General features: G+C 43.2%; 1 protein-coding gene across 1 annotated transcript; it reads right to left on the bottom strand.

Annotated features, from left to right (window-relative positions):
• Positions 1 to 6,539: 6,539 nt before the first annotated feature.
• On the bottom strand, positions 6,540 to 14,064 carry LOC308623563 (boLa class II histocompatibility antigen, DQB*0101 beta chain-like). Its single transcript, XM_081246142.1, has 5 exons — positions 13,912 to 14,064; positions 12,211 to 12,480; positions 8,554 to 8,835; positions 7,935 to 8,045; positions 6,540 to 6,908 (listed from the first exon to the last, which is right to left on the bottom strand). Exons 1-5 carry the CDS (start codon positions 14,018 to 14,020, stop codon positions 6,901 to 6,903), a joined length of 780 nt encoding a protein of 259 aa, XP_081102268.1. The 5' UTR covers positions 14,021 to 14,064; the 3' UTR covers positions 6,540 to 6,900.
• Positions 14,065 to 15,354: the final 1,290 nt, after the last annotated feature.

Genomic DNA, 15,354 nt, shown 5'->3' with positions numbered 1-15,354 from the left:
AGTTAGTAAAGACTGGAGAAGGTGATTGCTACTTCAATTGCAAAGACAGAAATGAAAGACTTCAAGAGACATGAAAAATCAAGGAAACATGATACACCAAAGAATCAAAATAATCTTCCAGTAACTGACACCAGGATGTGGAGATCTATAATTTACCCAAAAATGCTCTTTTAAGGAAGCTCAGTGAGCTACAAGAAAACACAGAAAGACAACTCAATGAAATCAGGGAAACAGTACATGAACAAAATTAGAAGTTTAATAGAGAAATAGAAATCTTTAAAAAAAACAAATAGAAATTCTGGATATGAAAAATACAACAAAAAATGCTCTTTCTGCTTGATGGAAAGAAGAGGAAGATTCTTTGCTCTTCTTTCCATCAAGTAGAGGAAAGAATCTGTGAACCAGAAGACAGGAACTTTGAAATTATCCACTCAGAACAAAACAAAGAAAAAAGAATGAAAAAGAGTGAATAAACCTAGAAGATCTGTGGAATACAATCAAATGTAATCCTCTGTCAATTATTGGAGTCCCAGAAGGAAAAGAGGGAGAAGGGAACATAAAGCTTATTTAAAGAAACAGTGGCAGAATCTAAAAAAGAGTGGATATATGTATATGTACAACTGATTCACTTTGCTGTACAGCAGAAAGTAACACAACATTGTAAATCAACTATACTCCAATAAAAAATTTTAATGCAAAAAAATAAGTAAATAAATAATAAAATAGCCCTGCCAGTATCACTCTCTTTAAAAAAAGAAAAGAAAAGAAAAAGAAAGAAAAAAGAAAGAAAAGAAACAATGGCTGCAAGTTTCCCATATCTGAGGTGAGATTTGGATATCTAAGTTCACGAAGCTCATAGTTAAGAAACAAATTCAACTTAAAGGGCTTCCCTGGTGGTGCACTGGTTGAGAATCTGCCTGCTAATGCAGGGGACACAGGTTCGAGCCCTGGTCTGGGAGGATCCCACATGCCGCGGAGCAACTAGGCCCGTGAGCCACAACTACTGAGCCTGCGCGTCTGGAGCCTGTGCTCCGCAACAAGAGAGGCCGTGACAGTGAGAGGCCCGTGCACCGCGATGAAGAATGGCCCCCGCTTGCCACAACTAGAGAAAGCCCTCGCACAGAAACGAAGACCCAACACAGCAAAAATAAATAAAATAAATTAATAAACTCCTACCCCCAATATCTTCTTTAAAAAAATTCAACTTAAAGAGATTTTCTCAAAGACGTATTATGATAAAGTTTTAAAAAATCAAAGACAGAGATAATCTTAAAAGCAGCAAGAGAAAAGAAGCTTGTAACTTATGATGAAAACTATAATGCTATCAGATTCCTCAAAAGAAATCTTACATTTAAGGACAGAAGGTGATGGTATATTCAAAATTGCTGAAAGAGTTTGGTACAAGAGGTTGATGAAGGAAGATCATGAACTCACCTCCTCCAATGGACACACCCAGTCTACAGCTATAAATGGAACAATTTCCTCTGGAAAAAAAAATAACTAACTAAAAACTGGCTTAACAACACCTGCACATCAGGCAAATGAGAGGGAAACCACATCAAGGCAAGAGAGGCTGAGTCATTATCTTTCCATAAACCCTACTCCAGGTACAGCAACCCACAATTGGGAAGGAACTCAAAATCCAGAGCTTCTCCCTGAGGAGCAAGGGGTTTGAACACCACAATATAGACACCCTAACTTTTAAGACCTGCACCTGAGAGATGAGTCCCCAAAACTTCTAGCTTTGAAAGCCAATGGCTCTCATGCCCATGAGACAATATTGTAGTGAACCGAGAAATGGCTCTTAAAGGGCTCACACACAGACTCACTCGACCCAGGTCCCAGCACAGAAGCCATTTGAAAAGTGCCCAGACTTTATGGGAATGAGGCTTATTTGATGACCTTAAAGTGTCAGCCTAAGGAGCAGGGGTCTGCTGGGATACTCCCCAGGGATGGAGGCTGGCAGCTACCATCTTTGCACTCTCCCTCTGCTATGCTAAAGTGGGCAGACACCTTTTTATTTTTTTATTCTACGCCTTTTTTTTTTCAGGGATTCCATCTTTACATTCCCACTTTGTATCGCACTAGCCAGCAGGTGCTATCTTCACACTATTCCTGTGCCACACTCCAGTGCACCAGTATTTCCTACAGGGGAGCTTTTACATGGGTCTGGTGTCCTGGTTTTTGTGTCTGGTGTCCCAGCTTTTGTGGCTGCAACCCAGTGGGATGTCTTTGGATCACCTGGTTCTGGAGGGCAGGGAGATTCACACTCCTAGGTCCAATAGGACTGTAACAATCAGATACGGTTCTTGGCAGACTACCACCCTAAGGGTACTGCACAAATAGCAAACTGAAACACATTCCCAGTCTTTCTGGGAAAGAGGCTTATTTTTGGTCCAGGAGTTTTGGCCTGAGGGGCAGGTTTCTGGTTTGGCACAATTCTAAGGGGCTATAGAGGTACTTTCATGCAACAGAAGCCAGTGGACAAAATCTTTGCACTCTCCCCCTGCCTTGCTCCAGCCCACTGGTGCCCTCCAAAGAAGCTTATACCTTTGGTGCCCTGATTTTTCCAGCTGGTGCTAGGAGATGCCTCTACATTGTCTGGCTTTGGTGACTAGTAGGGTGACACTAGGCTCATGGGTGACAAAGAACTATAACAAATGTAGAAAAGTTCTTAAACAGCTACCAACCCAGGGCACAGTAAGAGGCAACAGACCCGGGAGATCAGTATTTCTGTGAAAGAGGCCTATTAGCTTACCATCATAGCTATAGCCTGAGGGGGAAGCTTCTAATTAAACACAAATCTAAGGGCTGACTGTAATCCTTTCCAGAGACCTTGGAGGGTGGGCACTATCATTTCACTCTCTCCTGTCACGCTCCACAGTGCCAGTAGCTCTCAGAAGGGAGCTCTTACACTCTTCTGGTGCCCTGGCTTTTATAGCTCCAAGGTTCAACATCTGCAAATCAATCTATGTGATATACCACATTAACAAATAGAAGAATAAAAAACATATGATCATCTCGATACATGCAGAAAAAGCTTTTGGCAAAATTCAACACCTATTTATGATAAAAACTCTGAACAAAGTGGGTATAGAGGGTTCATACCTCAACATAATAAAGGCCATGTATGACAAACCCATAGCCAACACCCTACTCAACATTGAAAGGCCAAAAGCATTTCCTCTAAGTTCAGAATGAAAACAAGGATGACCACTCTAGCCACTTTTATTCAACATAGTATTAGAAGTCCTAAAATCAGATTTAAAAACATTAATTAAATAAAGGAGTCCAAGTTGGAAGGGAAGAAGCACTGTTTGCAAACAACATGACAGTATATATAGAAAATCCTGAAGGCACCACCAAAAAACTATTAGAGCAATAAATTAATTCAGTAAAGTTTAGTATACAAAATTAGTACATAGAAATCTGTTGTGTTTCTATACACTAACAACAAACTATCAGAAAGAGAAATTAAGAAAACAATCTTATTTACAACTGCATCAAAAAGAATAAAATACCTAGAAATAAATCTCACCAAGGAGGTAAAAGACTTGTACTCTACAAACTATAAGACACTGATGAAAGAAACTGAAGATGACACAAACAGATGGAAAAATATAACATGGTCATGGAATGGAAGAATTTAATATTGTTAAAATGACCAAAGCAGATTCAATGCAATCCCTATCAAAATACCAATAGCATTTTTCCACAGAATTAGAACAAATAATTCTAAAATGCGTATGGAACCACAAATGATCCAGAATAACCAAAGAAATTTTGAGAAAGAACAAAGCTGGAGATATCAAGCTCCCTGATTTCAAATATATTGTAAAACTATAGTAATCAAAACTATAATAGTATTGGCATAAAAACAGACAGATAGATCAATGGAACAGAATAGAGATCCCAAATATTAACCCATACACATATTTTCGATAAAAGGGCCAAGAATACACAGTGGGAAAAGAAAAGTCTCTTCAATTAATGGTGTTGGGAAAAGTAGACAGCTACATGAGAAAGAAAGAATATGAACCACTATCTTACACCATACACAAAAATTAACTCAAAATAGATTAAAGATTTGAATGTAAGACCTGAAACCTTGAAACTCCTAGAAGAAACATAGATGGTAAGCTCCTTGACATTGGCCTTTGCGATGACTTTTTGACACCAAAAGTAAAGGCAACAAAAGCAAAAATAAACTAGCCAGACTACATCAAACTAAAAAGCTTCTGCACAGCAAAGGAAACTATCAACCAAATGAAAAGAAAATTTACTGAATGGGAAAAAAATTTGCAAATTATATATCTGCTAAGGAGTTAATATCCAAAATATCATACAATTCAAAAGCAAAAAAAAGTCTGATTAAAAAATGGGCAGAGAATCTGAATAGACATTTTTCCAAAGAAGACATACAGACGGCCAACAGGTACATGAAAAGATGCTCAACATCACTAATCAACAGGCAAATGCAAATCAAAGCCACAATAAGGTATCACCACAAAAATAAATAAATAAATGAATAAATAAATTAATTAATTTTAAGGTTAAATAAATAGCTTTTTAAAAAAAGATATCACCTCACACATGTTAGAATGGCTATCATCAGGAAGACAAGAAATAACAAATGCTGGCAAGGATGTAGAGAAAAATGAATCCTTGTATACTGTTGGTGGTAATGTAAATTGGTTCAGCACTATTGAAAGCAGCATGGAGTTTCCTCAAAACATTAAAAATAAAACTGTCATATGATCCAGCAGTTTCTCTTCTGGGAATTTATCCACAGGAAACAAAAACACTAACTTGAAAAAGATCTATGCATCCCATGTTCCTTGAAGCATTAATTACAATAGCCATGATATGAAAGCAACATACGTGGCCATTGGTGAATGCATGGATGAAGAAACTGTGGTGTGTATGTATACATAATGGAATATTATTCAGCCAGAAAAAGAATGAAATCGTGCCATTTGCAACAGCATGGATGGACCTTGAGGGCATTATGCTAAGTGAAATAAGTTAGACAGAGAAAGGCAAATACCATAAAATCTCACTTAACTCATGTGGAATCTTTAATAAAAAAGAACTCATAGATAAAGAGAATGAATTGGTGGTTGCCAGAGGTGGGCAAAAGTCATGAAGGTGGTGAAAAGGCACAAACTTCCCATTATACGTAAGTCCTGGGGATGTGATGTACAGCGTGGTGAATCTAGTTAATAATACTGTTTTGTATATTTGAAAGCTGCTAAAAGAGTAGTTGTTTTTTTTTTTAATTTGACTATGCTTCAATTGTTTAGACCCAGGATAACCCACAAACCTCTCTGTGACACAAAAGATTATCATGGTTATTCCCCATTTCATTCAAAATATTGTAAAGATTCTACCATTTGCAATTCTGTTATTAAAAAATAAAATAAAATAAAATAATATAGTCTGTAAGTTTCTTTAAGAGGGCATAGTAAACTACAATACATGGAAACATGCTAATGTGAGTGAACAAATGAAGATACAGCTGCAACTTTCAGTGATGGAGTACTCCTGCTCTACCTACAGTATTCTATGTGACATCTCAGTTGTGACACGAGACTGTCTGATTCACTGGACCTCAAATATTAGTAAGCTTACTTCCTTTTTTTAACTTTTTTTTTTTTTTTTTTTTTTGGTACACGGGCCTCTCACTGCTGTGGCCTCTCTCGTTGCGGAGCACAGGCTCCAGACGCACAGGCCCAGCGGCCATGGCTCACGGGCCCAGCCGCTCCGCAGCATGTGGGATCTTCCTGGACCGGGGCACGAACCCGCGTCCCCTGCATCGGCAGGCGGACTCTCAACCACTGCACCACCAGACAAGCCCCCTTTTTTTAACTTTTAGATAAAACGTAAATATGAAGGAGATGTCCTTTTCATTCTTCCCACCACTGTAGAATCCACTGATCTGCTCCAGTGGTTTCCCAGCAGAGTTTCTCTGGATTCTACCCAGAGCTGCTGAATCAGACTCCTGGGTACAGCCTGCTTCTCAACCAGCTCCCAGCCTGTGTGTTGGTCTGACAGCTGGATAACTATCTAATCTCCCCACAAGGGAGGCTTCCTTCCTGTAACCCTGACAGGTGGTCATTGAAAGAGTAGATCTAAAAAGTTCTCATCACAAGAAAAAAATTGTAACAATCTATAGTGATGATGTTAACGAGACTTACTGTAGTGATCATTTTGCAATATTTACAAATACTGAATCATCACGCTGTACAGCTAAAACTAATATAATGTTGTATATCAATTATACTCAATAAAAAATATATGATTAGCATAGGGACTTCCCTATGGTCCAGTGGCCCAGTGGTTAAGACTCCGCGCTCCCAATGCAGGGGGCTAGGGTTCAATCCCTGGTCAGGGAACTAGATCCCGCATGCCGCAACTAAAGACCCTGCATGCAGCAACAAAGATCCCATGTGCCACAACTAAAACCCGGCGCAAGTCTTAATAAATATTAAAAAAATATATGATTAGCATAAACTTAATAAGAAAGAAGGCTCAGGGTATAGATAACTCATATTCATGTTTAATTATGATATACCCTATAGCCAGGTAATGGTTTCAGTGTGCTTCTCTTGAGCAGTCTTCAGAGGGAGAATGCAAACAGAAAAACCCCTTGGGGTCTGAGTAGACGCTCAGTAGACGCTGTTGGCAGTACACGGGCAGAGGCTCCGGGGTCAGTGCAGGAAGCAGCATCACAGTCAAATCCTTGGAGCAGGGCAAGGGGTAACCTGGTGACTGTGTCAGAGTTAATGGAGGAACCTGATCTCAGAGGAACAGGCTGACAGGCAACTGGGAATTCTGGGCAAGAACAGGCAGCTATTACAGAAGAGCAAAAACCAATCCCCGTCAAAGCATCCTCAGGAGTCAGTGCCCTGGAGAAGAGAGAGAGTGATCAACACGTGGCACCCTGAGGGACGTGCCCCCTCACCTCTTCCCGGCCTGCAGCATCTGACAGAGAAAGCTGAGGTCTGGGGCATATCACCATCACCTCCCCTAACACCTGTGTAGAGGTGAATCAGCTAAAGAGGACACAAGACTTCAGCCTGATGCAGATGTGTGAAAGGCTGGGGAGCAGCTGTTATTCTTCTGGGGGACACGAAGACATCAAACTTTTAATAAATTAGATAATAACTCACCTTCTTTCTACCACTCATAGCCTCTTTCAGTCACTATAAGTGCCCACAGGCAGTAGCCACCAACATGTGGCCCAAAGTGGGTATCATCCTGGTGTCTAGCACTAACACCACAGTTCTGGCTCCAAGTTTCACAGAAAGATGCCACCAAAGTTATGGCCTGATTCTGGAGAACAACCTCAGGAGCTTCCTACAGAAACTGGGTGAACTTCTCCCCTAACTCTTGATCCCATAGCAGAAAATAGGCCACAGACGAGACCATTGTGCCCAGGTATACTCACCTCACACCCTTCCCTCTTTTATCTGTCCCCATAACCCCCAGTGAAACAGAGCAAAAACAGTACCTGCTGGTGGAGGCCCAGGAGGTCCCACAAAAGGTCTCATGACACAAACAGCAAGTGTCTCACCCACCCCAAAGGGAAATGAGATAAGCAACTTAATTAGAAATATATTTCTTCCCTACCCATCCTCTCTACCCACAATGCCTTAACTGCCCTAAAATAAAATCTCCCCCAAATGAATGGAACTGTCACTAGAAGGAAGCCCTAGAATAAATCCCACCTGTCACCTCTGTGAAAGGGCTACTTTTCAACCAGTAAAATCAGACTCTAATGACTCCCTAGGTCGTTCCGTTTTCGCCCACCACCAGCCTAGTCTCCTTCCTTTCAGGGTCAGGAGGAAAGAGCTACATCTAGAGGCGCAGGCCTCCCTGAACAAAGGGTCTCAGTCACAGTCCATCTTCCCCTTTTCCCCAGAGTTCCTTACCCTTCTGGCTCCTGTGACGGATGATGAGGCCCAGCCCGAGGAAGATCAGCCCCAGCACAAAGCCCCCAACACCACTCAGCATCTTGCTCTGGGCAGATCCAGACTGTGCCCCTAGGGATCAGAGCCTGAGTGTCAGCGTTTGTCCCCACACCAAAGGGGGGGTGTCCCTTTGAGAAGCCTGAAGTCTAGTCTGAGATACAGGAGATGGAGGTGCCAGGGGAACCAAGTTCTCCATTCTGACTACCCCTAGGCGAGGGACCCGCCAACTGATCCTTGGACAGAGTGGACGGGTGGGAGAAGGGGAAAGTGGATCCCTGCTCCTCAGGGATACATCCATAACCTTACGCCCTAAGACTCTGGTCACCAGTCAATCCTTCAGAGCTACCATGGCTGGGCTCTGGGGCTCTGGTGTGTAGAGTGAGCTCCCTGTATCTGGAAAGACAATGAGATCAGGATTCTTCTGATGCCCTTACTATGAGGCAAGAGGCACTCTTGTGTCCTGTAATTTCCAGCTCAGTAGGGATTCTGGGGACAAGGGATGAGATGGGATGCACCAAGGAAGCTCTATCTGCCCCTGTCCTGTGGGGCCCACGGTGAAAGGAAACCAAGCGCCCCTTACACCACTCCACCGTGATGGGGCTCTGGAGGCTGGGGTGCTCCACATGGCAGGTGTAGACATCTCCTTGCTGGGGAGTCATTTCCAGCATCACAAGCATCTGGAAGGTCCAGTCCCCATTTCTAATAAGAGGGGTGGACACAACGCCAGCTGTCTCCTCCTGGTCATTCCGGAACCACCGAACTTTGATCTGGCCTGGATAGAAATCTGCCACCGAGCAGACCAGCAGGTTGTGGTGGTTTAGAGCCTCTGTCCTGGATGGGGAGATGGTCACTGTAGGTTCCACTGAGGGAGTAACAGACAGGAAAAGACACAGTGAGATGTGAGACCACACAGCAAGTCTTCCCACTGGGAAGAGTCCTTCCCTGGTACCAGGGTGGAAAGATCCTTGGATTCCAAATCTTGGATTTGGATCTAACCTGGACCACTTTAATAGCTTGAATAAAAACATTAGTCAGTTTACTTTTCAGAGTCTCAAGAGACAGTTTTAATCATTCTATGGGAGTTACTCTGTTGACACTAATTGATAAAAATGAAACACTTTAAAATTATAAATTGCTATATTATACAGGCCACTATTTATAACATTTTTTTAATAAAATAATAAACATGGACTTGTCCCCCCTCGCTCTCCCACCTAGAAGTGACCATCAGGATCAGCTCTAGTGACTTGTGCTAGGTCAGTGACACTGTTTTCTGTTAGTCTCTGTGCTCCCCACAGTAGAGAAGATCCAGCAACTTTGACTCCCACCTGCTGGCCATGAGATGATCAACAGTAGTCATGGCCCCATGGACTGAGAATTAAGAAAGTACAGACATTTCTATGTCCAGTAAAATGGGACAACAGTGACCATCACGTCCTTCCTACAAAGCAGTGCTTCTCAAACAGGCTACATCTATAATCCTCAGCCCTGTAATACAGAATTTGAGAGCGAGAGCACTTCTTACCGGTCAACAAAGCATCTCTCTCAGTTTTTAGCCTCATCTTAGCTCAAATGCCATTCTGTGGTGAACTCCCCACAAAAATTTATATAATTAAATACCTACACTTCCATCTCTAGTTAATTTATGCCACATATACTTTATTTCATTCATTCATTCATTCATTCATTCAACAAATATAAATTTGACAAGCACTGGGGACCCAAAGATAAACAACAAACTGTGGCCCCTGTCTTTACAGAACTTGCAATCTAGTAACAAAGACAAAACACAAATTAAAAACAAAAAAGAACCACAAGTGTTATGTCAAAAGTTTGTAATTTTTGAAGGAAAAGAAAGGAAACCTTGAAAACAAGTAACACTGATAAAACATCATATTTGCCCATGCCTTGATTCCTTTATCTTCTCAGATTGTTACTCATGGTCAAATATGACACACCTCCCAACCTGTTTTACACGTATTATCCTTTATCTCTGCAGCCATTTTATTGCATTTCCCTCATTCTCTTAGTGCAAAACTACAGTAAATGTTTTATGTAGTGTTTTATCTATTTGATAATACATTATGTACTCTCATTTACTTTTTTCTCCTAATTTTCTTTTAACATTCAAGTGAGCTGCCCACCCTATTCCATCCCTTTGCTATTAAGAATAACTGCCTTGTTCTGAAATCAGACATAATTATCATGTGTGTTCTCTATAGAAAATATTCTGAGATTCTTGCAGAAGTTGGCCTGGGTTAGTGAGCATGTCACATGAACATACAATATAACTGGGACTTGCTGAGGTTGGCAGGCAGTCTCATCACCCCAATAACATGGTACTCGTGAGCCATCATCTGGAAAGAATCATGTTTCCAGTTTGGACTTTAACTCTTTTTTTTTTTTTTTTTTTGCGGTACGCCTCTCACTGTTGTGGCCTCTCCCACAGCGGAGCACAGGCTCCGGACACACAGGCTCAGCGGCCATGGCTCACGGGCCCAGCTGCTCCACGGCATGTGGGATCTTCCCGGACTGGGGCAAGAACCCGTGTCCCCTGCATCGGCAGGCGGACTCTCAACCACTGCGCCACCAGGGAAGCCCCTGGACTTTAACTCTTGATCAGGTTCTTCTTCTTGGGCTCTGACTAAAGTCATGGTCAGCTAGGTGGACTTATAAAATCTGTTCATCTTAAACAGATTGGGAGTAAAAAATGGAGGTCACAAGTTCAAGAAAGAAATGTTAGAATAATTTTTATGAAAAAGAACTGAAATAGCAAAAATATAAGTATGTACTTGGTGGCATCAGGATGAAGGAGAAGGCAAGATAGGGTAAAGTAAGCTAAAAGTTATGTGAACATACACAGATAACACCGGGGTCAGACTAGGGATTAATCAGTGAGTTTTCAATTCCTTGAATGTATCATTTTGTCCCACTAACACTGAAAATAGGCAGGAACAGATTCATTGCTGCTTCTGGTCATAACCGGCTTGAACGAGGCTTTGCTTCCAGTAGACTCTATATACATGTAGTAAAGAACATGATGACTATTGTGTATTTGGGGGAGGCTTCAAGACAGTGAATAACTGTGTGTAATTACTTAAACTGTTTATTATATACCAATATTAGCATATATAAAGTGGTGATGCTGATTGCTAACACCAAGGAAATTAAGTGGCATAATACAGGTAGTGTTTGGTAAGACAATTGTCTAGCAATAGGTGCTCATGAAACTGGTATAATTAACTTTCAGAATGTCTACCCCTGCAGTGGATGTTGGGGGAGCTGGCAGGGAGAGAGGGGATAGGCAGGCCAACGGAACATGAAACAATTTTTATTCAGTAATTAAATGGCATCAACTTATTTACCCCAAAACTTCAGCTCTGTTATCAGCCATTTGTTGAGCTTTTCTAAGAAATTAAAACTTTGCCTTATAACAACTGGATAGGAACAGTTGTTATAAAATATATATAAATTTATAATATAAAAATAGGAACAAGTACTGCTCCTATTTTTACTAAATACTTTTTTTCCTCAGGCTTTGCATTCACGAATTCTAAATTGTTAAGATCCAAGTCAATAAGAGTTTACTTTAAAGCATTAAGCAAAATCGTAAATAATAATACGGTCAGTTTTTAAGGCCCTATTTACCTTTATGCTTTCTCTTGAGCCTAAGTGGCTGGGCAACAGAGAACATTTATTCACTAATTTAAGCAAGGTTTATGGAGCTCATACTACCTGCCAATGTGTCAGGTACTAGGCACACAGGGATAATTAAGACAGTCCCTTGCCAGAAAGAGGGCCGGGACAAGTGATATAGTGACATCCATTTAAGAAACCAGGATTAAGATGAATAATGATTTGAAACCAAAAAGTGAAAATGTATTCTTTCATGGCTGTAATATATCACCACGTGTGTAAGGTGCCCTGAGAGCAGCCGTGGAGCAGCCCTAACTCCACCAGGCTGAGCTCCTGAGCTTCGGGAAGCAAACAAGCCAAGGGCACGAGGCGGGAACGTGCAGTATTAGTGGAAAGAACTGCACAGGACGGGGCTCTCGAGAGCTGGGGCCATACTGAGCAGTCCCGGGCCTGTCTCCCTGCTGTGCCCTCGGTCCCCGGCCCTCCGCGCGGGACGCCGGGCCTCGCTGTCCCCGCCGCGGGCCTGGGATCCCACCCCCACGGCCCCGCGCGGAGTCTCGGCAGGTTGGGGTGGGCCCCGCGGAGGACGGCCTTCACTCACCTCGCCGCTGCACCGTGAAGCTCTCATCAACCCCGTAGTTGTGTCTGCACACCGTGTCCGGCCCGGCCCGGTGCTGCTCCAGGATGTCCTTCTGGCTGTTCCAGTACTCGGCGTCCGGCCGGCCCAGCTCGGTCACCGCCCGGTACTCGCCCACGTCGCTGTCGAAGCGCGCGAACTCCTCCCGGTTATAGATGTAACTGCTCACTAACCGCACCCGCTCCGTGCCGTTGGTGAAGTAACACAGGCCCATATGCTGGAACACGAAATCCTCTGCGGGAGACACCGCCGCTTAGCCAGGCGGCAGCCGCTTGACAGGCGGGGCGATGTCGGCCCGTGGCCAGCTGGGTCGGAAAAACCCGAAACCCGCCGCTCAACACCGGGTTCCCGGCCCAGCCCAGCCCTGCGCCTCCTGCTGCGAACCCGGAGCCTCCAGGCGGCTTTCCGAGGCCTCCCGCCCCGTCTGAGGGCTTCCAGAATGACCTTCGTGCGAGGAGGCCTGTCTCTGAGGGGACCTGGGACCTGTGATCCTGCCTGAGCCTGAGAACCGAGTAAACAGGGCTGTCGGGTTGGTTTTACATCCATCTCTGTACTTAGAGGGATCAGGACGTTCTCACATGAAATGTCATTTTCCCTCGAAATCCTGGGAACCTCACAGGCAAACAAGTGTCTACATAAGCACAAGACTTCAAGGGAATAACAAAGGAGGTGTAGCATGGAGCTTGTCCTCGTCCTGACAGGAACATTCTCTTGGTCCCTGGCAAAGTGCCTTCCTTCCCATGCGTGGGTTTCCTCTGCGTTTCTGCCACCCCGACCCGACTCCTGTGTGGTTAGAAGGGACCGACACCGCCCCAGTCCTAAAAAGGATGGTTTATTCACGGAAAGAGCACAGACTTTCAAATTAGATAAATTGGATTCCAATTAAACTGAGACAGTTACCAGCTTGGGTGAGTTACTTAACAGAGTATCTGTATCTTAAGTATAATTGTGAAAAAAAAGTCATTACATCTACACATAGGGGTGTTAGGAAGATTGAGAGAGAATTTCTATGAAGATACTAATCCTGTGTCTGAAATGAATGCTTTCTCAATGTACATATTTCTCTTCTTACGTTCTCCTTTCTCCTAAATCCCATCCATCCTCAACTCAAGTCTCTGAATACCACTCAAGTCACTATTTGACCGTAAATCAGTGAAACTTGAGGTTAAGACTCTGCCGGTGGCCACCCAGTCAGCTCCACTCAAATACCAGGAGTTTGCTTCCAGGAACCCTCCACTCAAGAGTCAGGAATGTAGAGTCCTTTTCCTCAAATTCTGAGACTACAGAGACCACTGCTGCCCTATATTTCCCCAACCCAGGATGCCATAGTATTAAGTCCAGACAAGGTCTTGGGGGACCCTGAAATGACAAGTCCTGCTGTGTCTTCTTTGGAGAAATTCTTTAAAACAAAATACCCATGCTCACTTTGTCCCAGCACTTGTAGTAGATACACACTTTGTCTCCTCCTCCCTGTTATAATGTCCCCAGGCTTAAGCCGGTGGGAGGGGGACTGTCCTCACTTTGTCATTAGAAGGTGGAAATGAGAATGTAACATAGCTCTCATCCCCGGAGAGGAAATATTCTGAGATCACACCCCAGGCCAAGTGTCCCTCAGAGCCTGGTCCCCAGAGTGGTGGCTCTGGGGAGAAGCTGCCCTGCACTTACGTGGAGAGTCTCTGCCCTCAGCCCCTGGGGTGCTCAGCACCATCAGCATCACCATCACAGCTGTTGTCCAAAGGCCTCTGGGGATCTGCAGAGCCACCGTCCTAGACATAATTGAGGACAAAGGAAGAAGTAATGGTAGTGAACACAGCTCACACCCGGTAGATCTGGTGTGCCTACTTTAGAGAATAAAAGCCTATGAAAGCTTCCATGTATGGCAGGATTGGAGAGTCCCAAGGAAAGGAACCAATCAGCACTGGAGCTGAAGTACCTCATGTATCTCTGGGCAGACATTTGTTTTGAAGGTTCTCAGTCTAATGCCTGGCACTCTGTCTTCATCAAATTACACTGGATGAACATTTCGGGTGAAGAGTCCTTTCAGTTTTGAATGACCTGAAGATTAAATGCCTTCGGAGTTTAAAGAACAAAAAGAAAAAAAATGATTCAAGAGTAGATATTTATTTAAAACCTATTGTGATATTTATTTAAAACCTATTGTTCTTGGGATTTGGGGTAAGGGAAAATAAGTGGGGATCATATTTCAGGGAGAGAAAATCATTGTCACAAACAAGTTCACTTTTATTATCTTAGACACTCTGAGGAGCCTTAAGTTGTGGTGGAAAGAGCAGAGTTCTTGAAGGAGATGGTTTTGAGCTGCACTGATGCAGCAAGTGCCTGCTTGCCACCCCAGGTATCTTGCTATGCCTGGCATTGTTGTTGTCCATTGCTGTCACCAATAAAGGCATGGAAGAACAACAACAACAACAAAAAGTTTTTTGTTGTTGTTGTTCGTTTTAAATTTATTTATTTTAAATTTCTTTATTTATGTTTTGGCCGCGTTGGGTCTTCGTTGCTGCACACAGGCTTTCTCTAGTTGCAGCGAGTGGGGACTTCTCTTCGTTGCAGTGCGCAGGCTTCCCATTGCAGTGCCTTCTCTTGTTGCGGAGCACGGGTTCTAGGCACGCGGGCTTCAGTAGTTGTGGCTCGCAGCCTCTAGAGAGCAGGCTCAGTAGTTGTGGTGCACGAGCTTACTTGTTCTGCAGCATGTGGGATCTTCCCGGACCAGGGCTCGAACCCATGTCCTCTGTATTGGCAGGTGGATTCTTTACCACTGCACTACCAGGGACGGTGTCTACCACTGATGTGCTTTATGAGAGCCAACAAAATACTGAACCTTTTTGCCTCAGACTTCTCTTTGTAAAATGTGAGTCATGCTTCGTGCATTTTATATCTAGGCCTTCATATATACAAGCTTAAGAGTAATATGACTTGCTTAATATCGCAAAATGTTCCTCAGCTGCCAGGTGTAACTGTTGGCAGTATCAGGTTTATATGTGGAGCAAGAAAACAAACAAAATTTGACAACCAGTCCTGCTGGCAAGTGATATTTTCATTACACAACTATCTATTGCATTTATGCTTTTTTTTTTTTTTCTTTGTGGTACG

Source organism: Mesoplodon bidens (genome assembly GCF_964165515.1).
Source record: "Mesoplodon bidens genome assembly, chromosome: 10".
NCBI classification, from domain to species: domain Eukaryota; kingdom Metazoa; phylum Chordata; class Mammalia; order Artiodactyla; family Ziphiidae; genus Mesoplodon; species Mesoplodon bidens.
Note: the sequence above shows the minus strand (reverse complement) of the source record. Positions and strands in the feature narration are given on the sequence as shown.

Coding starts and splice junctions, on each gene's coding strand:
- LOC308623563 (XM_081246142.1), bottom strand. CDS start 14,020: ATGTCTAGGACGGTGGCTCTGCAGATCCCCAGAGGCCTTTGGACAACA. Junction 8,836..12,210: donor CTTCACGGTGCAGCGGCGAG/GTGAGTGAAGGC, acceptor TTACTCCCTCAG/TGGAACCTACAGTGACCATC. Junction 8,046..8,553: donor CCCCATCACGGTGGAGTGGT/GTAAGGGGCGCT, acceptor TCTGATCCCTAG/GGGCACAGTCTGGATCTGCC.